Source organism: Leptosomus discolor, chromosome Z, assembly GCF_034619465.1.
Source record: "Leptosomus discolor isolate bLepDis1 chromosome Z, bLepDis1.hap2, whole genome shotgun sequence".
In the NCBI taxonomy this organism is placed as follows: Eukaryota; Metazoa; Chordata; class Aves; order Leptosomiformes; family Leptosomidae; genus Leptosomus; species Leptosomus discolor.
In genome coordinates this window covers 79558116-79584083 of record NC_141419.1, presented here as the reverse complement: position 1 = coordinate 79584083, position 25968 = coordinate 79558116, and the positions used below count along the sequence as shown (strand labels likewise).

Here is a 25968-nt window from a genome sequence, read left to right as displayed (position 1 = left end):
TTTTTTGAAAACACTGCGTGGCAGCCCCTGATAATACACTGCCTGACTTTGCCATTATTCTTGCTGAAAAGGCATGGAGGAGCAGCAGCTCTGAGGCACACTGACAGTAATCTCCCAGCTTGGCACTTTTACAATAAGATGGGCTTACTGTGTAAACACTATGCTTAACATATACCATGCCATACCTTGTTGTAATTAGAAGTTCTAGGAGATCATCTCAGATCTTTCATCCATTGGAGGTAGATAGGTTAAATTGCATGCAGTTCACAGTATAGCTCATGGGTTATTTGAGTTCTTTAAGTGCAAGTTTGTAAACAAGCCTGTCACTTGAACAGTAATTATCATCTCAGAGCAAATATCTAAGCTTATGAAAAATTCCAGTGTCTTAGCCAGAACTCCCCCACTGCCTTTATTGTGCAAAATTTTGACAGTGCAATGTGAATCTACCCTGTGCCTGTCAGTATTAATAGATACTTCTAAGCTCTTGATACCCACAGCCAACTGCAAAAATCTATTTATATGCATTTGCTCACTCTAGCTAGCTTGTTCCCACACCACTGAAATTGTTCAGTATCATAGTGACTGTGAGGATTTGAGAATGCATGAATAGCTTATGGTAGGTTTTAATGATTTTTGTACATGTTTGTGTCAAACTGATGGTTGTGTTTTAAAAGCAGGATTCTTTTGCTTTCTCTATTTTCTTATTTCTGTATTACACTGAAATTCTAAGGGCAAGTGCTTCACAGGTAGGAACAGCATAAGTCTCAGGATTTTCCCATTTTAATAGATTGCACTATACAGTGGTTTCTGAAATAATTGGTTTATGAAAGAAGATTTCACCTAAATAGAGTGTCCTGGTAGGAGTTTCTCTCTGGCTGTAGAGGTTTATCAGGAACTCATGAGATGAGCCTGAAGACAAGAGGATGATATTATTCTCTACTCGTAGGTCCATTTTTGCTATCTCAGGCTGGGTGTTACCCGTGGTAGCCAAATGAGGTGAGGAACCAGAGTGTCTGAATGTATGATGCAGAAGGCAAGGTAAACTTAAAAAGCATGTGAAGAAAAGTGCCTTCAAGTGGTCTGTACTTCGCACTTTATATGTAAACAGAATAATGGCATTGAAAAACTCAAGGCAAAAGAGTTTTGTAAGCTTATCTACTGTCTGTTTTGTGTGGCTCCCAAGAGGTGAAATGTAGATTGTTAGGAAGGCCTGGGAAACAGTCAAGCCCAGGACATAAGTAGGCATTACCTGAGATAGCATTAGATTCAGAACTAAACCATATCACTACATTGATCACATATCCAAGGAGGATGTCAAACACGATGTTAATGTAGAGAATTCAGGCCTACAGAGCAAATTCCAGAAACAGAAGTTAAATTCTGCCCAAGCCTAACAAACGATGTAGAACTCGGAATCCTTCTTTTTGGCTTCCTTTCTAGTTGTCTGGAAAATGTCCATAGCAGGGAATTTGAACAAATCTGAGCAAAAATTCTTGGGCTGCATTTGATTCAGATTATTTTATGGGTTATACGTTCCTTCCCACCACTTCAGCTTTTCCTGTGGAAAGCTAGTAAGTGTTTCTAAGCTCTCTGCTTCTCTCACGCTCATTTTTGGCTTATTTTATACTTTTCCTTCTCTCTTGATAGAATAGCAAGTTGGACCTATGTTTAAGCATTTGCTTGTTACAGTGGAAGAATCGCTTGAGCGTTTTTTTAGCTTGTTTTTTATGGAAACAGTAGTTATGGAATCGTGCATTCCCTGGTAACTTCACCAGTCAGTCAACCAGGAGATGTGAAATACCACAGATCTATTTTCTCAACAATTGCAAGATTTCATTTGTGATATGAGCATTATACAGAGCTCTTTCTCTTTTCTAATGTGTTGTGTTTTTTTTTTTTTTTACTTTGTATTGTAAATGGTCTTATAAGAGACTTAGGGTACCTCAAAGTATGACATATCTGAGGGATGGGATGCCATTCAGAGGGACCTTGACAGTCTTGAGAAGTGGGCCCATGTGAATGTCATGAGTTTCAACAAGGCCAAGTGCAAGGTCCTGCACCTGGGTCAGGGCAATCCCTGGAATCAATACAAGCTGGGGGATGAAGGGATTGAGAGCAGCCCTGTGGAGAAGGACTTGGGGGTGCTGGTGGATGAACAGCTGGACATGAGAAAGCGATAAGTGCATGCAGCCCAGAAGGCCAACCGTATCCTGAGCTGCATCAGCAGAAGCGTGGCCAGCAGGTCGAGGGAGGTGATTCTCCTCCTCTACTCCACTCTGAAATAGTCGTCTTTTTACTAGGTGAGTGTGAGCTATAGTAGACACTCAACAATATATTTTTGACCAAGTTGAAGATTCTATGTTGCTATTCATCCATCTCATGTAGGTTAACAAGGTTGTTATGTGCTGGATTAATAGAGACTTAACTGGAATCATATAATCCAAACTTAAGTTTTAGATTGTAAGAGGAAGACTTCTTTTTGGTAACTCAAGTAATCTTTGTATACTAAGGAGTATCTGCAGTAGCTCCTTGTGGAGAAGATCAAGGAGCCTATTAAATAATTTAAGGAAAGATCTCATAGAATGTATCTAATATTGTACAGTTTGATGGTTACAGACTAAGAAAAATATGCAAGGTCTTAACATAATGTCAATAAAAGTCTGCGAAATGAGGCATTTGAGTAAAGTATGATGTTCTTGATTTTTTGCTGCCTTTCCATATACACAGCTAAAATTTTGCCTAGAATTGTCTAGAAATATCTAGTATTGTCTAGAACATGGATCTTTGTCTTAGTCTGAGTTAAAAAGTGAAGGCATTGCTTTTGTATGCTTTTATACCTCAGGCTTCTTGAGGAATGACTATAATAAATGTTGGATTTGTCATGTGGGCATCATTCCACTGGAAAACATGTTTACTTGGTTCCTGTATAATCCACAACTAAGCAATACTGAGTAATAGTTGTTTAATTGCTGTGTAGAAACCAATGTCTCTGAGTTGTGTGTCTAGTCAGGTTTAATTGTAATAATTTGGAATTTTCAAACTGCATTATATGTATAGAAATCAGTATTTTTTTAATACAATTAAGCTGGAGGGGTCTCAATATTTGTAGGTAAGTCTAGTAAGACATATGATACAAATGCATAGAAGATAAGCACGCTTTGTAATTCTTGGGTACAACTTCTAAAAATGGTGGGTTTTATGATTAAAAATAGAACCAAGATATTCACACTGGCTGTGATTTTTAACCTAGTGCTTAATATTTGCCCTGAACATTTTGAAAATTATTTGCAGTGTTGTTGGATATTACAACAATATTAACGGTATGAGGTACATCATCTGGCCATAATGCACTTTCTTCTGACATCAGCTTTAGTTAAAGGAATATACCTGAGTAAAGTGTGGAAGAAAGTGTTTCTTCCAAGCATGGACCTCACATGTGTACAATATAAATGATTCTTTACCTCTTTCCAGAATCATAGTTAAATTCACTTCACAATTTATTCTCATGTCACATTACATAAAATTGTGCTGCTATAAGATGTCTTAAATGTTAAATGTTTTGAAGGTAATTTATGGGTGGCATGGGAGAATAGGTAATCGAAACAGTAACAGAATTGGAACCAGCTGTGAGAGCTAGATAGGAAATTGTCCTTCCTTCCTGTAGTAACTTAGACATGCTGTAATTTTTAATCCCCACTCCCCTACTCTCACCCTGTGGTTGTAGATCTTCTTTGAATGACTAGCTGATGACCAACCCCGCCCCGAACCCACAGTTTTAATTCCATATCGTAATTCATTAGTGAGTTTGTAGACAACTGGAATATTTGTTACTAAGTGGGATAGTATGTATAAATGTGTGTCTCTTTTAAAATCCTGGAGTAAACATTTGAGTGAACGCCTTTTTACGATCACAATTGGAGAACTGTTGAAAAGTATAGTCTGTGGAGAACTCTCTCTCTTGAGATGTGATTGTTTAGTTTTGCTGACTGTAGTGTGTTTGCTAAGGATAACAGGATCCCTGAGGAATTTGAAAGACTTCATCAACATTGCTGAATAAAACCTTGTAGCATGTTCCTTATGATAGATACTCAAATTTTTCAGATGTGGAAACCGGGGTATGCAGGAACGAAATAAATTGCACAAAGTCAAAGGCCAAGGATTGGTCTGTACCAATGGTGTATTGTTCTAATTTTGGTTGTTGAAACACACATAATTTAAAAGAGGTGGCTTACTAATGAGGTTGCTGTTATACTGGTATAGAGTTTTTTATTAGTATTGCCTTGATGCTTTTGAAATTCTATGCTAACACGATCACCAGAAGTCTTAAAGTGAATATCAGGCTCTTTTTTGACAAGGAAAACTGCGTTTTATTTCACTTGTAGTAATCTCCATGTTTGCTTTAGACAGCAGTGCCAAATATTGAGCGCCTATAGGTTGCATTGGCTTTTTAAGTTTCGATGAATCCAAAATTAAAATTTAGAGTGTAGTGTTGATGGTGGATTTAATTCCATTGCTTACAGAACTTGCAAAAGAAACAGTAATACTCACTCTACTGCATATATTATTTTGATGTACTTCCATAGAAGTGTGTGTAACTAAAATTGCCTTTGGCTGTATGAATTAAAAAGGCTTAATAGTATCACTGAGTTTTAAAATATATAGAGGGGAGGCATTTTTTTTTTTCCAAAAATGTTGAAGTTGTACGTGTATGGTTTCTAGATTCTAAAATACTTCATAAATAGTTTTAAGACAGAAGGTAAATATGGAGAACAGTAATGCTATTTTAATGACTGAAAAACATCTAAAAGTTCTAATTATTAAAAGGCAGGATACTACTTCTGGAATTCTTAGCATAACCTTGGTTTTCACGATTTCTCATGGTGAGTCCGGTGAAAGAACTTCATGCAGCTTTTTTCCTAGTTTGCCAGAAGGTGACAAGATAAAGTGTCTGTATAGTTTAGATAAAGAAGGTTTTAGGTTGAGTTTAATGTAAATAATTGAGCTGGCTAGCAAGGTGAAAAATGCTGCGCATTAATGAAAGTTAGATTTGGTCCAGTCCTGCATCCTGTGTTTGTTCTTGGATTCTTTCATGTGTGTCTTCTAGGGCATATTCCCTGTGGTAGAAATCCCACGTGGAGTCTGTGTGGTACAGAAATTCTTACCGAGCTGGATGTGAAGTATGTGAATGCATAAGTGAGGCCTGTTTGCAACTGAACCAAGCATTTGGCACTTAAACTCCAGAGTCGAAAGTTCACAATTTGTCCTTTCTGATTTCAGAATTAAGCTATTCTTTGGTTACCTGCCAGGCTGAGCAGAGCTTTTAGAGCAAAGGTGTTAGTTGTGTGGTTGTTTGGTTTCTCTTCATGGTGAGCTGATCTGTGGTTGTGTGTGCTATTTTACAGTTATATAGTATATATAGAGTATATAAAATACTCTATTCAGCTCTAGAGAGTAATCTTAATAAAGGGTATGTCTGACTGAAAATGCTAGTGATTTTTTTTCATTCTTAACATGGTAAGTAGTAGTAATTTTGTGTATCTTACTGCTTTAGTAAAACTGTGTCCTGACTGAACATGGGTGCTTTGTGGTAGTATGTGGCAGTTGTGTATACTGTTTCAGCAAATATGAAGTATTTCTATGTATACACATTTGAAACTGAGATGATAAAGATGAAATAGGTAGGTGGTTATGTGAGCAGAATGTAACATAATCTGAAATATCACCAGAAGACTCAGTTTAAGTAAATCAGCCTCCCAGAAACTGCAAAGGAAACCTGAATGACCGCAGGCAATTTTAGGTTTAAATCAGTTTTATCAGGGATTACAACTTGCTTTTGAAAAAGCTCAAGAGAATTTCCCTGTATACATTGTGAAAACAATTCCAAGGTCATAAATATTAATATAAACTATGACTTTGTAAATCAAGGGCTTCTTATAAATTTAGAAATTATCTGAATGAGATTTTTAGAATCTAGGTGAAAAATAGTAACCTCCTGAAATCTATCTAAAACTACCTCCCAGGAGACAGATCAGGCAGGCTTTTTGCTGTACTTTAGAAGTACGATGTTTGCATCTAAAAAAGATGTTTGCAAACCATGTTGAGACTCTAATTGCAGTACCTTTTCTAAATTGTTAAGCCATTGAAGTCTTTTCAGAAGCGGGCATGCCATTAAGTGGCATGAAAGGGAAAAGGAGATTTAATTCATGTTACCTGTTGTGTCTGGGAACAGTCTCTGAATTAGCATTTGACCCATCATGTAATAAAATATGTTGTATCTGACCTATAATAACATTACAAATTTATTATTTTAGGCAGTCATGTGTTGGAATGAAGATTTAATCTAAGATCTTTTCCCTTGCTGCTTAAACCTGACAAAACACTCTGGTTCAGATCATAAGAAAAAATTTCAGGAGGCTGTGAATTAGATGATGTTGAGAGAAACTAGCCACAGTACCATTTCCATATTGAATAAATAAATTTACTTCCTGTAGGCATTTGAAAGGAAGTTCATCTACTTAAGCACCTCCTTAATTCTTGAATGCACCCTGGAGGTAATGCATTTTATCTCACTAAAGAAAAGAATATCCTTAGTCTTCCCGTACTTAAAATTCAAGACCTACATTCTGTGCTTTTTTGAGTATTACACAAATTAAAGGGTGACTGGGAGAGAAAGCATTTTGTAGGGCCCTTCCAATTTTTCTGTTAATTTTGAAGGTTTTCTGCATTTGTCATGGACTTAAGAGTTATTCTGAGAGACAGATATTGTGGGTGTTTCATGGGAATATCAGCCAAGATGATTCATACTAGTGTTTGCATGTATCTTCCTGTTTCCCATAATACTTTCCTTTATCTTTTTCAGGCCAAAATTTTAGATCATACACGCACATGGGCCCTGATTTATCCAACCTAATCAAGACACCTATGTTAGGAATTTAGTTGCCTTGCATTCACTGAATAATTCATAGAGTCATTGAATACTTTGTGTTGGAAGGGACCTTTGAAGATCATCTAGTCCAACTCTCCTGCAGTGAGCAGGGACATCTTTAGCTAGATCAGATTGCTCAGAGCCCGACCTGACCTTGAATGTTTCAGGAGATGGGGCTTCTACTACCTCTCTGGGCAGCCTGTTCCAATGTTTTGCTACTGTCATTGTAAAAATTTCTTCCTTATATCTAGTCTGACCCTCTTTTAGTTTACAACTATTACTCTGTGTTCTATTGCAAAAGGCCCTGCTAAAAAGCTTGCCTCCATCTTTCTTATAGGCCCCCTTTAAGTAATGAAAGGCCAATAGAAGGTCTCCCTGGAGCCTTCTCTTCTCCAGGCTGAACAACCCCAACTCTCTCAGTCTGTTCTCATCGGGGAGGTGCTCCAGCCCCCTGGTCATCTTTGTGGCCATCTCTGGACTTGCTCCAACAGCTCCATGTCTTTCCTGTGCTGAGGACTCCAGAGCTGGATGCAGCACTGCAGGTGCAGTGTCACCAAAGCAGAGTAGAGGGGGAGAATCACTTCCCTCGACCTGCTGGCCATGCTTCTTTGAATGCAGCCCAGGATACGGCTGGCCTTCTGGGCTGCTAGCACACATAAGAGAAGAGGTCTCCAGATGGTCCAGTTTTTTGATACACTGATTATTCTTCTGGAATTATCTGTCTGTTTTTGAAGGCTGTATAGAAAGTCTGAAGTAAGTGTTTTCCATATTTAGATTATATGAATCTGGGACAAACTGAGTTTAATAACGTGCAAGTTTGCATCAGAATACATCTGTCAACTCTATCACGTAAAAGAGAGGAAATTAAAAGTTGTTGAAATGTCCTTTCAAATCTGGATGTTCCTTCTTCATGCAAGTTTGTGGATAATGCAGTCCTATAAACCTGAAAACTTTTCAGTTTTTCTGCTGCTGTAAAACAGCATCTTACCTGTCTCTCACATTGTGGTTTTTCATACTCCATCTTTCTCTTGAGAGTGCACTTGTGCAACCTTATTGTATATCTTAGACATTTATTTTCAGTTTAAGTTATCACAGAATCACACACAGTCACAGAATAGTAGAGATTGGAAGGAACCTTGAAAGACCATCTAGTCCAACCCCCCTGCCAGAGCAGGACCACCTAGAGTAGGTCACACAGGAACACGTCCAGGTGGGTTTTGAATTTCTGTCTCCAAAGAAGGAAACTCCACAACCTCTCTGGGCAGCCTGTTCCAGTGCTCTGTCACCCTCACAGTGAAAAAGTTTTTCTTTATGTTTATGTGGAACCTCCTGTGCTCCAGCTTGCACCTGTTGCACCTTGTCCTATCACTGGACATTAGAGAAGAGCCCGGCTCCATCCCCCTGCCACTCGCCCTTTACGTATTTCTAAACATGAATGAGGTCACCCCTCAGTCTCCTCTTCCCCAAGCTGAAGAGCCCCAGCTCCTTCAGCCTTTCATCAGAAGGGAGATGTTCCACCCCCTTCATCATCTCTGTGGCTCTGCGCTGGACTCTTTCAAGCAGTTCCCCGTCCTTCTTGACCTGAGGGGCCCAGAACCGCACACACTATTCCAGATGGGGTCTCAGCAGGGCAGAGCAGAGGGGGAGGAGAACCTCTCTCGACCTTCTGGCCACACCCTTTCTAATACACCCCAGGAAGCCACTGGCCTTCTTGGCTACGAGGGCACCTTGCTGGCTCTGGCCACCCTGCTGTCCACCAGGACCCCCAGGTCCCTTTCCCCTACGCTACTCTCTAACAGCTCAGTCCCCAGCCTATACTGGTGCATGGGGCTGTTCTTTCCCAGATGCAAGACTCTACACTTGCCCTTGTCGTAATTCATTACATTTCTCCCCGCCCAGCTCTCCAGCCTGTCCAGGTCTCACTGAATGGCAGCACAGCCTTCTGGGGTGCCAGCCACTCCTCCCAGTTTTGTGTCATCAGCAAACTTGCTGACAGTGTATTCTGTTCCCTCATCCAGGTCATTGATGAATATATTGAATAGTACTGGCACCAGTACCGACTGATGAGGGACTCCAGTAGACACAGGCTCCAACTAGACTCTGTCCCACTGACCACAACTCTCTGATTTCTTTCCTTCAACCAATTCACAATCCACCTCACTACCCGATCACCCAGACCACGCTTCCTCAGTTTAGCTGTGAGGATGCTGTGGGAGACAGTGTTAAATGCTTTACTGAAATCAAGATGAACAGCATCCACTGCATTACCATCATCTGTCCACCTGGTTACGTCTTCATAAAAGGCTGTCAGGTTGGACAAACATGGCTTCCCCTTGGTGAAGCCATGGTGACTGCTCCTCATTACCCTCTTATAGTGAAAAATTGTGACTCAGAAAACCTGCCCATTTTACAAGTAATATGGTTTTAATCAGGGCATGAAGAGTAACTTGTAGAACAAAACATGAACATCAGTGTGTGTTTGATTGCAAAATGAGTGTAGAAAAGAGTAGAAAAAAATCAATTTAAGCCCTTAGTACTGTTTTCAGATTTCACTGCTGTCATGGAAAATTCAGCTGGGTGCCTAACATCTTTCTAGTCTGAAATGAGGAAGGAGGCATGTTTTCTTGCAGATCTGTGAAATACTCCCCACCACACCCTTTGATCTTTCTTCTAATAGTTGTTCAGATTCAATATTGAAGGATGGAACAAGATTCTGTTGTGCAAGTGTCCCTGTTTGAAGTTTGATGGACTTCCATAACTTCTTTGCCCTGAAAAGAGAAGCATTTGGGTGGTGTTTAAGGTGGTATTTGAGAGTGATTGGACCAGTAAACTGAATGCGTTTGATACAGAAATTAGCAAGGAACAGCAAGCATGAGTTGCTTTTATGTTGCAACTTCTAAAGTAAAAGGTAGTTTAAAGCTTTCTGCTATTCATATTAGCATATTGTTGTGCCTGGATACTGCAGCGGTTGGACCAGATTTCTGTGATCCTCTTCTGACAGTTCATCTGCACAGTTCTGTGGTTTTCTGTGGTATTTTATCTGTCTAAACTGAAGAGCTTGTGGTGTTGTACCTCCCTGCTTTGGAAATTACTGTGTCTTCCCATTTGCTTTATTCTTAAAATTTCTTAAGAGCATTTTCTTTCAATATGTTACATAATTTATAGTACAAACATTTTTATTAGGGGACATTATTTATCTTTTTAAGTACCCCTGTCACTCTTGATTACTCTTTTTCTTTTTTTTTTTTTTTTTTCACACATATTGCTTTGAACTCTTTGCTGGGCAAAAATGGAAGATATAGGAAATTGTTACTGTCTGGTCACAAGGAAGAAGTTCTCAGCACTGTCTGTCTGTATGCTGGAGTCTAAAATAGAAGCCTTTCAAAGGCTCTCAAACTTTCTTGCTTCCCCCCACCTTGCCCCCTAGCAGTGTCGCATTTGTTTTTCCATGCAATACAGTCATATTGGAGGGGAAGAGAGAAGGCTTTAAAAAAAGTTAAAAGAAAACATGAACACAATGTATTTAAACAAAATGCTTGAAAACAGAAATTTCTTTTTTCTTAATTGCCAGAAGGCCTGTGATTAGGATGATTAAAACGTGTTTTTTTTTTTTTTCCGAGAGTCCTTCATTTGGGAGTTTGAATTGCTGCAAGTTTCTTAAGTATGTGAAGGTAATTCTATCACAGTTTGGTGCTAGGCATTTTTGTCCCCCTTCCACTTACACTAGCTCTTCATGCTGTCCCACTAAGTATTCCTGCAGTCCGTTAGGAACCCATCTGTCTTCTAGTGAGGCAGCAGTCTTCTGTGTCGGACCACCTCTGTTAAATTTGTTCTATGAAAGCTGCAGTTTCGCCAGAAATGGAGAAATCTGTGTGAAGTGTAGCTCTTCCTCCTTCTCTTCACTCCTGCCCATGAACAGACAGCATCTTCCATGTGCATACCAAACCAGGGACCCAAAAGAGCAGGGTGTGAGTGTTTACACTTTCAGGAGAAGGGTTTTTTTAGTATAGTACTTAAGGTATTTAAAGTAAGTAGTGGCCAAGCCAACTTCCTGCTCAAGACAGGTTAAAGTCCTGGTTCGCCCTGCGTCTTTGTTTTTTCTTAAGAGATAGTGGAGACTCTGACCTAGTTTCAGCCTGTGCTTTCTAGTGGCATATATTCTGAGTGTTGCTTGAGGGTAAGGAAGCTCCCAAAAGGAACAGGAAAAAAAAAAAATCTACAGTGTTTAGAAACAGTGGCACAATGAATAGATGAGTGTTGCCAGGCAAAAGAAGCTTAACAGTCAGCTAGGGCTCGAATTCCCTGGAAAAACATAACTGCAAACTGCAGAAGTGATGCCTGACTTGCAGTGTCCCTTTGCAGAAATTATTTAAAAATAAGACTTAGGATTTTTGAGAGAAACTGTGAACTCTTAGAATATACTTATTTCACAGATTTAATATATATTAATGTTATATAAGCCAGGGAATTGAAAATTTTTAAAAATATTCGGAGATGTGTCAACACCGAAACTGTTTTCATATGTTTTTGCTGAAAAAGAAAGTTAACATACTGTATTTTCCTGATTTGATTTAAAAAGAAAAAGAGAAAAGAAAACCAACAAGAAATCCTGTAAAGATTTATCTCATCTAGTTTTAATTTCAATACAAATTTTCCAGAACAGCATCATTGAAATATTGAGATTAATTTGTGTGAACTTGACAGCTGAAATCCAAGCAGCAACTGGAAGACCTGGAAGTGCAGAGGCACTTGGGGCAAAATCTACCTTTTTATTTTTTTAGACTTAATTTTCCAGTGTGCATGGGATCTTAATGTTCAAATCAGTGTAAAATGTATTAACTATATTTTTCTTTGAGAGTGTGAAAAAAGGATTTCATGGCATTCCTTAATCTTTGGAATGTGATAACTGGATGAGTGGTGGTTACATCTGATTTTTGTGTGCACGTACAGGCATTTGTTGTCACAGGTTAGTTATTTATAGCATTCTCAATCATTTAGAAAGTTCATAGTTACTAAAATGGAATAAGCCAACTTGGTTTTTATGTAAATGTTTTGCTGATTGGAAGATGTTATGGCAAGATATGTTCCTGGAGATTATCTTGATTTTTTGTTTTGAATGGCCTAAACAGTTTAACCATCAGGCATCTCTTGGACACGGCAGAGAGTAGCACTACTAGCACTTACCAAACGTCCAACTTTCAGGTTCAGGCTGTTTGATTTATCAGGTGCCATAATGTATTCCTATCTGTTGTTCTGTCTTAAAGACTTTAAGTAGCCAGAACAGTGTTCAACATGAGTGCGGTGTAAAACAAAAATATTACTTGTGTGACTGGTTCACTTTTCCTATTAAAAGACGGATTTGATTATTGTCACCTGGAGAAGCTAGCAAATAAAACTAAGTAAGCTTGTTCTAGCCCATTTTGTTTATTAATAATTTAATTTTTTTGTTCGAGCTAGTGAAAGTACTCGTAAAGTAGTTAAGATACTCTCTCAAAATTAAGTGCTGATGCAATATATGTACAATACTACATTCCTGGTAAGGTATATGAAATGAGCAACCTTTTAATATTCTAATAAGTGGATTGGAATACAAAATAAGCAACCTTGCAGTGATTAATATGAGAGTGATCAAAATGCTGTTTCTCCTTCCAGCAGCATATGGTTTCTGTGAAAGCCTTTGATTTACAGTAGTAGTACATCTTTTGTTGTGGGTGATGGCAGTATGAATATTGAAAGCTGTTTGTTTCCTTTTCACACTTCGGTTTTAATGGATTGTGCTTAGATGGCAAGTACAGGCAGTGGCTGTTGAGTGGTTTTTTGCATCTTGAGAACAGCAAATACCAATTTATAGCTGAGGGAATGAGGAGGCATGGAAAACTTAATTCATATTGTAATTGTACCTTTGTCTGGGTGCTTTATAGTGTCAACTGAACTATAAACTCATTTTCATACTCACAGCTTCACTTGGGAACTGTAATGGATTTGCGTGGCAAGATTTTGGTAGCGGGGGGGTTACAGGGGTGGCTTCTGTGAGAAGCTGTTAGACGTTTCCCCTATGTCCAATACAGCCAATGCCAGCCGGCTCCAAGACGGACCCGCCGCTGGCCAAGGCCGAGCCAATCAGTGATGGTGGTTGCACCTCTGTGATAACAAGTTTAAGAAAGGGAAGAGTTATTGTGCAGCAGTAATTGCAGCGAGAGAGAGGAGTGAGAATATGTGAGAGACACATTTCTGCAGACACCAAGGTCAGTGAAGAAGTCGGGGAGGAGATGCTCCAGGCGCTGAAGCAGAGATTCCCCAGCAACTTGTGGTGAAGACCATGGTGAAGCAGGCTGTCCCCCTGCAGCCCATGGGCGGTGGAGCAGATACGTGCCTACACCCCGCGGAGGACCCCACACTGGAGTAGGTGTATGGCTGAAGGAAGCTGTGACCTCGTGGGAAGTCTGCACTGGAGCAGACTCCTGACAGGACCTGTGGACCCGTGGAGAGAGAGAGAAGCCCACGCTGGAGCAGGTTTGCTGCTAGTGACCCCATGAGGGGACCCACGCTGGAGCAGTTGGTTCCTGAAGGACTGTGCCCCATGGATGAGATCTGCGCTGGAGCAGTTTGTGAAGAACTGTAGCCCATGGGAAGGACTCACACTGGAGAAGTCATGGAGGACTGTCTCCTGTGAGAGGGACCCCATGCTGGAGCAGGGGAAGCATGTGAGGAGTCCTCCCCCTGAGGAGGAAGGGGCGGCACAAACAAGAAGTGAGGAACTGACTGCAAGTCCCATTCCCAGTCCCCCTGTGCTGCTCAGGGGGAGGAGGGAGAGAAATCAGGAATAAAGTTAAGCCTGGGAAAAAAAGAGGGGTGGGGGGAAGGTGTTCTAAGATTTGGTTTTGTTTCTTATTACTCTTCTCTGAGGTGATTGGTAATAAATTACATTTTTTTCCCAAAGTTGAGTCTGTTTTGCCTGTGATGGCAAATGCTGAGTGATCTCCCTGTCCTTATCTCAACCTGCAAGCCTGTTGTTATATTTCTCTCCCCTGTCTGGTTGAGGAGGGGGAGTGATAGGGTGGCTTTGGTTGGCACCAGGCATCCAGCTAGGGTGAACCCATCACAGGAATTTTGAGTTACACCTGCTTCTCAACTTTGAATGACTGAGCTTGTGGTAATGTCTTTTAATGCTGTGTGGGCTATACACTTCAGAATTTCATGTGTAAACCTTCACTGTTACCTTGTGGTGGGTTGACCCTGGCTGGACACAAGTTGCTTAGCAAGCAGCTCTCTCAATCTCCTCCTCAGTTGGACAGGGAAGAGAAAATAAGGTGGAAAAAACCTTGTGTGTCAAGATAAAGGCAGTTTAATAAAGCAAAAGCAAAGCTAAACAATAGATTAATTCTGTACTTCCCATCAGCAGGCGCTGTCCAGCCACTTCCTAGGAAGTAGGGCTTAAGTATGTATAGTGGTTGCTCTGGAAGACAAATGCTTTATTAACAACTCCCCCTCCCCTTCTCTTAGCTTTTTATTGCTGAGGTGATGTCATGTGGTATGGAATATCCCTTTGGTGAGTTTGGGTCAGCTGTCCTGGCTGTGTCATAGAATCACAGAATGGTTTGGGTTGGAAGGGACCTCAAAGATCATCTAGTTCCAACCCTGCTGCCATGGCAGGGACACCTTCCACCAGACCAGGTTGCTCAAGGCTCCATCCAACCTCGTCTTGGACGCTTCCAGGGATGGAGCATCAACAACTTCCTTAGACCCCTCCCAAGAGGGGACTTTGCCTACCCGCAGCCTACTGGTGAGGGTGATGTTGGAGAGACAGCCTTGATGCTGTGCGAGCATTTCTCATCAGCAGCCAAAACACTGGTGTGTTATCAACACCTTTCTTTCAATACAAAGCACAGCACTGTGAGGGCTGCTGTGAGGAAAATTAACTCCATCTCAGCCAGACCCAATACATACCTTTTCAGACTTAGCATGGGCCATGGTCCCATAAATGTTTTTTGTTCGGATGTGTATATGATATCCATGCTAATACTTGAGTTCCCTGTCAAACACCTGTGACTATTCAAGATGTGCACATGCTGTGAAGATGAAAACAGAGGGCATGAGTCTTCTGCTGGGTTATCTCTATGTATATATCTACGTGTGTGTGTGAAAATGGAAAGAAATGGGAATCAGAGCCGTTGTTAGTGGGAAGAAGTAAAGTTAGAAGAAGAGTAGGTTCAGCAAATGAAACTGACTTTCAGTTTTATCAGAGAAATAAAGCTGACAGAGCTGCAGGATAAGACGAGTATAAAGGAAATCAGCCTATAGAGACTTTACGTAGCAAGCTTGAAAAAAGAGGAAGGAGATGGATAAGGAAAGAGATAAAATGTATAATATAAAGTGTAATTAAAAATTAATTTAAAATCAGACTTCAGCCACAGAAAATTATAACAAAGATGTCAGGCATCAAAATGATAGATTTTGTCTGTTTTAAGAAACTTAAGTGGTACCAGACAAATGAACCTTTTGAGAATAATGATTCAGATGTCCTTTGTAGAACCTTGCAATCACTTGAGTACTTTCAGTACATTTCTTTCTGTGTATATTAACTATTTTCATATTATTGTTATAGATGTTAGTGTGATGTGTTGGAAGTTTTCAGCTCTAATTGCCTTCGATCTCTATGTTGCTATTAAATGAAATTCTCTGAATTACACTGACTATGTTATGGCTGCTGTCAAAGTGGTAGTTATTAAGATCCATGAGAGCTGGGGATAATGGCACAAGTGATCTTGATAAACCATACAGATAACTTAGCTCCTGTAATGAATTTCTAGATTTTCTCATTAATTTTTTTGACTTCATAACAACATTGTGTAATGATGGATTGACTAAACTACAATCAAGGTTGTTAGATATTGGTGATTAAGAAACAAAAAGAATTTTAATATTTTCTAAAGAGGAAAAATAGGAAATCTTTCCCTGTTTCTGTTCTTTATTAAGGCACTGTCATATTTTTTTAACAGTTATTCATCATATTTTTAGGGGTATATCCATAAAAATAAAAATCTGGAATCAGTGTCTTGTTTCTGATTTCCTCGTCAGGTTACGGCTGGTGTGAGGGATACCTTTCTTACTTTTATGTATATTGCAGGTTTTTTTTTGGTTGGTTGGGGTTTCTTTGCACTATTTTCACAAAGTTGGAATTTCTTTTTTTTTTCCAGAACCCAGTCAAGAAAATTCCGGATTCTCATGAAATTACACTCCAACATGGGACAAAAACAGTAAGCGATAACATGTTTTGAGAAATTCTTGCTTTTCTAGAAGTGACCCGGTCTATGAAATAAGTTATCAAATAGTTACCTTCAGCTAAAGTTCAAGAAGCTAATTCTTTTTCTTCATTTGTTATTTTAGTCTAGCTCTTTTCTTACTTCTATTGAAAGTATGTTTTAGGACGGCCTCATTGCTTTCTGGTAAAAACCCAAACATGCCTCCATTTGACTCAATTGTAGTCTGATTTTCTTCTTCCTTTTTGTCAAATATATTCTCTGCAGTTCTGAAGAGATCCTCTTCTAGGCTAGACCTTCCTAATCTAGACATAGGTCTAATCTAGAACTTTCTTTGACAGGTTATGGATTTCAAAGAGAATATTATTGCTGGAGATTCTAAGATCAAGAAGGCCAAGGGCATCCTGGGGTGTATTAGAAGGGGTGTGGTCAGTAGGTCGAGAGAGGTTCTCCTGCCCCTCTGCTCTGCCTTGGTGAGACCCCATCTGGAATAGTGTGTGCGGTTCTGGGCCCCTCAGGTCAAGAAGGACGGGGAACTGCTTGAAAGAGTCCAGCGCAGAGCCACAGAGATGATGAAGGGGGTGGAACATCTCCCTTCTGATGAAAGGCTGAGGGAGCTGGGGCTCTTCAGCTTGGGGGAGAGGAGACTGAGGGGTGACCTCATTCATGTTTAGAAATATGTAAAGGGCGAGTGGCAGGAGGATGGAGCCGGGCTCTTCTCTAATGTCCAGTGATAGGACAAGGTGCAACGGGTGCAAGCTGGAGCACAGGAGTAAACATAAAGAAAAACTTTTTCACTGTGAGGGTGACAGAGCACTGGAACAGGCTGCCCAGGGAGGTTGTGGAGTCTCCTTCTTTGGAGACAGAAATTCAAAACCCACCTGGACGTGTTCCTGTGTGACCTACTCTAGGTGGTCCTGCTCTGGCAGGGGGGTTGGACTAGGTGATCTTTCGAGATCCCTTCCAACCCCTAACATTCTGTGATGCTTTGTAGCTGAATGCAGGACTCCTTCTTTCTCCTTGAATCTCTTAAGTGCCTATTATACACCATGCTCAATTTTTTGGAACCTTGTTCTTCCTTGTCCTTGACTGCATCTTTTCCAGGTTTCACCTGCAATACTGCTCCATCACTTTCTGTGAAAGAACCACTGTCTGACTTGGAGCTATCATTTCTTTGTTCTCAGTATTTTTATCTCTGGGTAGACTTATCTTCCAACACAAATTTAACTGCTTTCATGTGCTGAGTGGTTAAATATCTGTCTTTTATAGAATGGAATTTATTTTCACCATGAATAGCCCCGAAACTGTTCCCAGATAGTTTCCCCATATTATTCTTTGGTCATTAGAAAAGATGCTGCTGCTGTTTATCCTCTTCAGTTTGGGCCATGATGTAGGCTTTAATGAGAAAATAATACTAGAATTTTTTTATTGTTATTATATTCCTGTGAAAGCACTGTCAGCTAGTTAATGGAATTCTCACTCATAGCATTCCAGAGAGTTTCTTTGGAGAAGGGGAAAAAAAAAATGAGAGGAAGGAAAAGTAAACCAAAGTAATTACTTGAGAAAAGTGCTTTTTCATGGGGTTTTAGGCAATCTAAGGAAATGTATAATTTTCCTGTATTGGATTTTAAAGAGAATTTGTAGATTCATTTTCTGTTTATGTAGTTAATTTAACCATGCACTTAATAATGTGTCATTCAAAAATATTACATAATTATTTAAAATAATTGATGTATTAACATGTATCAATTAACATGTATCAATATCCAACACAAAACATCAATTTGTGTTTAATATTTGACTTTTCATTAATTAATTTCTTAAAATGTAAAACTTTAAACTTAACAGTAAAGATCATAAATGTTGTTTTTACAAGCTTTCAGGAACAGTTACGATCAGAAGTGTCTGTTGATTAATCTGGCATCAGACCTTGTGGTCTATCTTGGAGTGTGGAGAGGTGATAAGCCTTATCTGTTTGTTTATTTATCATAGTGCTAGACATACAGATGGAGAGGGAGGAGAAGAAAGAAGTAACAAGTGTGTAATAAATGAAAATAGAAATATATTCTCTTTTAAGACCTGTAAAAGATGCATTGTATCACACTAAAATCGAGTGAATTTTTATGCACGCAGTGCATGTAACTTCTCTGCATACTAATTTCCATTCCATACTAAAAATGCCTAGGATTTGCATACTAGTGTCATAGTGCAAACCAGTTTTGCATTTTTCATGTCACAGTAATTGCTTCTGCAATATGTTTCTTGACTAGATTTCCTAACAAACTTTATTATTTAAAATTTTCTGATTTATTTTTCTCTATATTAAACCAGTAAATCTTTTGATGGCTGCTTAAAGCATAAGCTCATGTTATTTCGAACTACAAGGCTTTGTAATGTGAAAGTTAGAGTTTTGGAAGACTTCTGAGGTATTTTGACTGCGTGAGAGTGCGGCTGTCGACACCTAGAGCAGAGGTGAATTGTAATGAGGGTATATATAGCACAGCTGGATTAGACTGGATGCAGTGAATGAAACATCATTGAAAAAATGAGCTCTTCTGTAGAAGGATTATCTTTGATTTGTTTGTTTTAGAATAATGAAATTACCCATGTCATTACACACATATAACGATGAGAACAACTGCATATCTTTATCAGTGTTTTACCCCAACATTTTAAAATTGAGTCTTCTCATTATGTTCGTACAGTGTCCTGTATTTCAGCTAAACTTATGTATCCCATCTGTACCTCTTCAATCTAATGAACGTGGGTTTGATGATGATTCTATTCCTGTGCAGCTGAAAAGTCTCAGAAAAGATTTCCCAAACTGGAGAGTCTTGCCAGAACCCTGATTAATTTTCTGGTTGCCTTGCTTGTACAGTGTAATTAGGAGTTACTGTTCCCAATGAAACTTCAGGGATATATATATATATTTTTTTTTTTTCTTCTGACACTTTTGCTACATAGGTGGGTATGAGAAAGAATACATCATCAGAGGATTTCTGAACAGTGTGCTTTCTAACATCTTATGTCACGGCTGCTCCTTCCTGTGGTAGTTGTTGTAGAATAGAACACTTGAGTCTATTAATTGAATACGTGATTAATCTGGAGATGCTCAGTTTTTCTGCATGTTAGAAATCATAAGTGGGGGTTCAAAATTTGCATTTAAATGGTAAAGGGGGAGGGTTTTTTTGGAAACACCTAAGAGATTGCATCTGTTTCATTTGAAAATCGAGTATGTCACAGTGACATAATTACACAGTGGAGTTTAATTCATTCCTAGAGATAGCACAAAGCAGTACATTTGATTCAGGGAAGTAAAAAGAAAAATGTTGAATCTATTAGTAACTCTGTAAATTAGATTTTTTTGGGGAGGCACTGATGATCCTTTGCATTCTTTAGAAGAATGAGGTTTTAGACCTTCTCTAACAGATTAGATTTCTGCAAACATATGCCTGTAAAATAAAGCAAGGCAATTATATTAAGGAGAAGACAGTTGCCTGGTGAACAGCAGCATCGTTTGTGCAACATCTTGGTTTTATTTAAAGTACTTTTTTTTCAAACTGTTGACTATATGATGGCACTGTATGTTTGAAATGCAGTGAGGTACCAGTCTGAGCAGCAGTGGAAGCCTTAAGGAGAAGACGACTAGAAATAAGTCTCTGATAAAGTAAAGAATATCTAGTGAACCTTTTGTACATGAAACTAGAAAAAGAAAACTCAAAAGAAGCCCATAAAGTTTCATATATGGAAACTTTAATTTTAGCAAAACAAATTATGCTCTTTAAACTTAAAAAAAAATCCATTCCTAAGTGATGTTTTTATTGAAACATTTATTTTCTATAGGTTACTTTTTCAACTGGGTGTCGAAAAGGGAATATCTCATGCTAAATTCTGTTTTTAAAACAGTGTTTTGTGTGGGACCTATTCAACAGTTTACAAAAGTTTTAAAAGGCTCCATGACACAGTGTCTATACTAAAGTTTACAAAAAAAAAAAAGAGGTACAGTAGTAGAGTGATACATCCTTGAGACAAGTTTTTTTTGGTGATATTCTGTGTGTCGGTATTAAATCATAGTGACTGTCAGTACTTTCATGTAAAGAGGATACATACAGATGAGCATTCTTATATGCGAATTACTGTAATTTTTATACATCAGTATCTGTTATTTTTAATACAGGTTTAGGCATCTGAAATTGACCTGATTTTTTTTCTTTCCAAAGAAGTTCAGCATTGTTAGCCTATAGCCATGACACTATTCTCAGGTGTCATCTTTCACTCAGAGATTAATGCCTTTCCTTCTTTTATTGTAATATATAGGGGGGTTTTTTGTTTAATTGTTTTTTTTTTCCCCTCAGACTTAAAACTGTAAGTCTGAATATTCTTGGTGAAGAATAAGACTATTTTCTTTCCTTCAGAATTCTCTGGCTAGAGTCTAGGTTTTACCCATGGTCTGCCTAACTTGAAATGCCTAATAGAGGTTAAATTCTATTCTAGGGGTTAAAACCTAAGCATGAATGTGAGTTTTATCTTCTCATGAAAACTTTCAGTCATTTTAACATTTCGGGTTGGGTGTAATTTTGAGTAATTCTAAAAATACTCATTTTACAGTTTTTGACACCACTTATTCTCATGTAAACAACAGTTTTGGAGAGTTAATCTCTTGATTTACAAATCAATTTAGCACATTGTCTAGCTGTCTTGTATTAATAGTTTAAATTATGGTAGTAGATAATATTTTCACAAATGAGAAAAGGGAGTAAATAATTTTGAAGGTAAATGACAGGATATTTAATCAATGGGATGCTTTCTCTTTCTCTTACTTCTCCATATGGTGATTCAAACACTACTATAAAAAAGTTCTTCAAATAGAGAATTAAAATAGGATTTTCACTAAATTAATCAACATTTCATTTGGGGATAATGAATGAGAGTAATGAGCATTCTTTCCTCAAAGTTTTGAATAGCTTTAAGCAACTGGTTTTGTATATAAAACAAATGGGTTTTGGTGAGGTTTTTTTGAGCATTTTTACATAAAATCTCTCTTAAATTTATGGGGTTGTTTTGTTTTATTTTCCTTTTTTGGGGGGAGAGAAATGTAACCAAACAATGTATATATGCACATGAACTGTCTTGCATAAACCAGCGCAAAATCTTAAACTGATGGATGTTAAGTGTCGTTTCAGTATCTTGCTAGGAATATTATTTGAACTTTTGAGAAAAATCTGGAGTACAGGTGTTTTTTTTTATAGAAATGGAACATATCCAAATTCTGCAGTGAGATTATTAGAAAGCAAACACTGTAAACTTGACTTTTCTCAACTGCCTTTGGTGGCTTAGTCAGACTATGTAATTTCCATTTCCATTCTCCGTGCCCCTTCCGAAGTCCTCAGACATTCAAAGTAGTGAAAATTCAAAACTAAAATATAGCTGATGTGTTTTAGGAAGAAGCTAGGCCACTGAATTTTTTTTTTTTTTATTTCAGTAGTATTTAATGTTTTGGTGACACCTGAAGAACTGCAGAAAATAAAAATAATAAAAAGCTTAAATGATCTTCTTTTTAAAAAAAATTTTTTTTTTTTTATAGGTTTCTGCTTTGGGGTTGGATCCTTCAGGTGCCCGTTTGATAACTGGTGGATATGACTATGATGTAAAGTTTTGGGATTTTGCTGGAATGGATGCCTCTCTCCAAGCTTTTCGGTCACTACAGCCTTGTGAATGGTAGGCATGAAGACTGCCTTTTTCACCTAAAACTGTGCCTATGTTAAGCTCCTAATAGAATGCACAAAAGCCTTGTAAGGTAGCTTGTTTAAAAGGCTTTTGTATCCCATTGTACTTTTTGTGGTAAATGGAATTTGAACTTAAGAACTTGGCTGCTTATGTCTTTTCATGTGTTTCCTTCTTAGAAAGCTACAGGTGAATTTCAGATGAAATTGTTAATAGCATATCAGCAAATAGATTATGAACCTCTCAAAGAGCCTAGTTGACTTCCATGGTTGATCAAAGTTACTAAATACACTTTCCATATGTATCTGCTTATATAAAATTAATGAGGAAGAGAAGAAAGTTAAAACAGTTGACTACTTTGTGGAGAGCCTCCATAGTTGCTGCCAGTATTTCTGAGTGTGCGGGATATTTAATTTTAATTAAATCCTCTGTTTCTGGAAGCACTGGTCCTTCGCAAGGCACTGATAATTGAGCAGCTACATTACATGCATTTTAAAAAGTGTGCTTATTGTCTTTTTTAAGAGAAAAGCTATATATTTATTTACATGATTATATATTTATTTATGTATATTTATAGATGTAAATTAAAAAAAAGTACAGGAAGCAATTTTCAGAGAGTGATTTCCATACTATCCATACTGTTCACTGGTAATTCAGCATGTAAATGAACTGAGTCCATTGACTTATTCCAGAGAATTGGAATGTGGATCTCCTTCAAAAGGAGTGCATGTTTCATGCACAGTGAGTTTTCAGATAAATTAATATTTCAGATTTTAAATTCAGATAAATTAATAAATTAGTAAATTCAGATAAATTAATAAATTAGTAACATAGTTGTTTTAGCAAGGTACTTTCTAATGTCTGACTAACATGGTGCACTTTATAAGATACTTTGGTACACTTAAAAAAGGGATTGAAATGTATTATGCACAGTAAGTAGTTCTTAGAATGTCTATTTTTAAGCATCATTATCTTAAAAAGCTACAGCTGAATTTTGGTCAGTTTGGATGATTAGAATGTGTAAGAATAATTACAGATGTGCCAAGAGTCTAGCTAATGAAAGATCAGGAAAAGTTTGGGCTGTTTGCCTGAAAAGGAGCAAAACAGAAAGGGATTCTACTGAATTCTAAACTGAAAAATCAGGAAAATAAAAAGTCTGCTTTGATTCGTTACGCAATTTGAATCTCAAGACTTAATCTTGTTACTGATAAACTGATGAATGGCAGGTTTACTTTGAAAGCATAACTTAGTAAACATGCTGCTTTGCAATAAATAAAGAAATAAATTGTCCAATTGTGACATCACATTCAGATTTTTCTGGGATGAGTTTCATTTACATGGTTAGATAGCAGGATACAAAAGATATTTTCCTTGTGTCTGTCATAACTGAGCAGTACGAAAGGGCTGGCAGTCTTTAGTCCAACAGTAGATTATTTTAACTGAAGCATTTCCAAATGGAACAGAAAAGTGTATTCAAATTTAGTAGTACTTGGTAATAATGGTGTAAGACATAAATATAGTATAAAAACCAGAAGTGCAGTGTATGTTAATGTTACATTTCAAGGCAAACAGCATGCAAATACATTTGTAATCTCCTTGTGGCAAAAACTGATGGTAAAATATGAGCTTAAAGTGCTTGTTATCCCTGACGCTGTTTATTTAGTGTGTCTCATAAGTATTTTTGTATAAATGTTCCCTGGTGAAATGCACATTTTTATGGTTTTAGTATGTTGAAATATAAGTGAAATACATAAAAATATAAATATATAATAATATTAAAAATAGAATTGACTGGGGAAAAGTTTGGGAATTTCACATATGTTGCAATGTACTAATTTGGGGGGGTTTAAAAGATATTATTTAAATACCCCTTCTGTATCTTTTTGTAAACATAAAGCTGGAACTATAGCTCTGGCTGGTAAAGAGAAACAAATTCAAGAAAAGGTTCTTTCATGCTGACATTGAGGCATGCTGGTGAGCACTGTGTGGAATATTGTATAACTTAATGCTGAGGTGTACGTATATATTCTTACATGATTTTTTTTCACCATGGAATTTATTTCAAGGACTGTTCGCGTTCACAGATCTTAATTTCAAAGAATTCTGAGGAGTTCTGGTATGGAAGCTTTTGGTGTTAGCAGAAATCCAGTTCTGGAGCCATAAATTTAATTTAATTTTAGGAGTAAGAAAGCATGAGAACAATTCTATGTTGTCCAGGCTCCATTTTGTAGCATAATATCAGGTTACTCTGTTAATTTCTCCTTGGATTTGGGATGTAAGAAAAAAAAAAGAGGAGCCTGACAGAAAACCAGTACCTTCAAACCACACCTCGATGTTAAAGGCAAGGGTAAGGCAAAGCTGTGTTACGTGTGTAGAAATTATTTGCATGTCACGATTCTACCCACATACGTAGCTCTGTTCTGCAGGTCCTGGCAGAAAGTACTATGCACATTTGGCAGCTTTACACCAAAATTACTTGGATTAATGCTATTAAAGGAAGCTGGTTTTATAAGTTTCCCAAGACTTTTGCTTTAACATTAATAAGAACCAAAAATGTTTTCTTTAAGGACTGAGTCTGCAGAGCCTCACTCTTGGTCATACTCCAATAAACATCTGAAAAGTGGTAACTTCTGGCTGGGGCTTTGCAAATACCCCGCTTATAGAACAATTTTTGGACATGGTTTTAAGAGTCATATTGCACAGTCACAGAGGTGTTTATTTTCCTTTAGATAAAGGTTGTGGAAAACTTTTCTGTCAGACTGATTTTTTCATGAAACTGATTTGATGAATTATTAGTTATGTTCCCGTTGTGCTAGGCTCTGTAAAATCAGGTGCTCTTTCTTCTTAGAAAAAACTTAAAATCTAAATCTAAGATGAAAACAAAGTTTGTTCAAACACGCCAGTTTTTGAAAAAAAACTTTGAAAACTACAAAGAAGGAATGAGATGGTATTGGTCAAATTGTGAACAGTGACATGTTAACGATATTAATGTCTGTAGTTTTAATTTCAGTACTTAGTGCCTGAAATGTACTTTTCTTAGAAGACTCTTTGGGCCTTTACATTGGGTGGATTCTCTGAGAAATCAGATTTTATTTCTGGGCAAGCTGTTTGATCATATCTAGTGACCAAATCCTCTTCATGCATGAGGCATGCATCAAGCAAAAATAAACTTTTAGTGTAGTTTCTAAATGTTTATTTTTGGTTCTTGCATTTCAGCATTGAAGAGTGCAAAACATGAATCCGTGCTTTGGAGATGTGTTGGGTATTTTCTTTTGACAATTTCAGTGTTAGAATGTGAGAAATGAAACTAGATAAGTACTTCATTCTGCATGCAGTACTCAGGTGGGGCTCAGGAATATTTTGTGCTTTGCACGAATCGTGATATGGCAAAAGCGCTCGGAAGTACAACTGGTGAAAATTTTTTATTTCCAAAGGTATGCTTGGTGCTCTAAAGCTGAATCTGATGGATTTTTTAGCCTAGGTTTATCAGCTGTCTGCAAAGAATATTCAAGACTTTAGAGACTGTTTCTCTTGTGGGTTTCTTCTTAATTTTTTCAGTGTTTCCTCTGAGCTTAGTGCAGCTGGCTTCTTTCCTCTTTTCTAAGCAAGTATCCATTTTTGATCTTGAGGCTCAGGATGCTTTTTCAGACATTGTCTGTGATCTATTTTGGAAATTCCCAGATTTGAGTGTCTCCTTTCTACTGAAAATCAGAGTTTATAATACTTCGGCCAATTTGGCTGCCAGTTTGTATTACATAATAGGGTGCTTGAAGCAATTTTTGGCTTTCGAATGATAATGTAATCAGTTTTGCCAAACATTTTTTGAATGAGAAACTTATGCTTAGTTTACATTGCTATGATCAATGCAGAACTTTAAAAATACCTATTATGTTTTATGTGTTTTGTATAGTATCTCACAGTTTGAGGACAGGTTTAGCAAGTAGTAGCTACTGCTGAGTCAGTCATGAGCTCACTACCATATGACGTGTAATGTTAAATTATTAAATTACAAGTTGCATAGTCAGTTTTGTTGATCATCTTTATGTTAATTTTACTGAT

The 25968-nt window shown here is 37.8% G+C and overlaps 1 protein-coding gene across 2 annotated transcripts in view; it reads left to right on the top strand.

Moving 5' to 3' along the window:
- WDR70 (WD repeat domain 70) overlaps positions 1–25968 on the top strand; it is a 141745-nt gene that overhangs the window by 22268 nt on the left and 93509 nt on the right. For both annotated transcript variants that reach the window (XM_086479321.1, XM_086479322.1), the window contains 2 exons: positions 16123–16182; positions 21770–21903. In XM_086479321.1, the coding sequence (XP_086335447.1) occupies positions 16123–16182; positions 21770–21903 (194 nt within the window). The remainder of the gene's footprint in view (positions 1–16122; positions 16183–21769; positions 21904–25968) is intronic.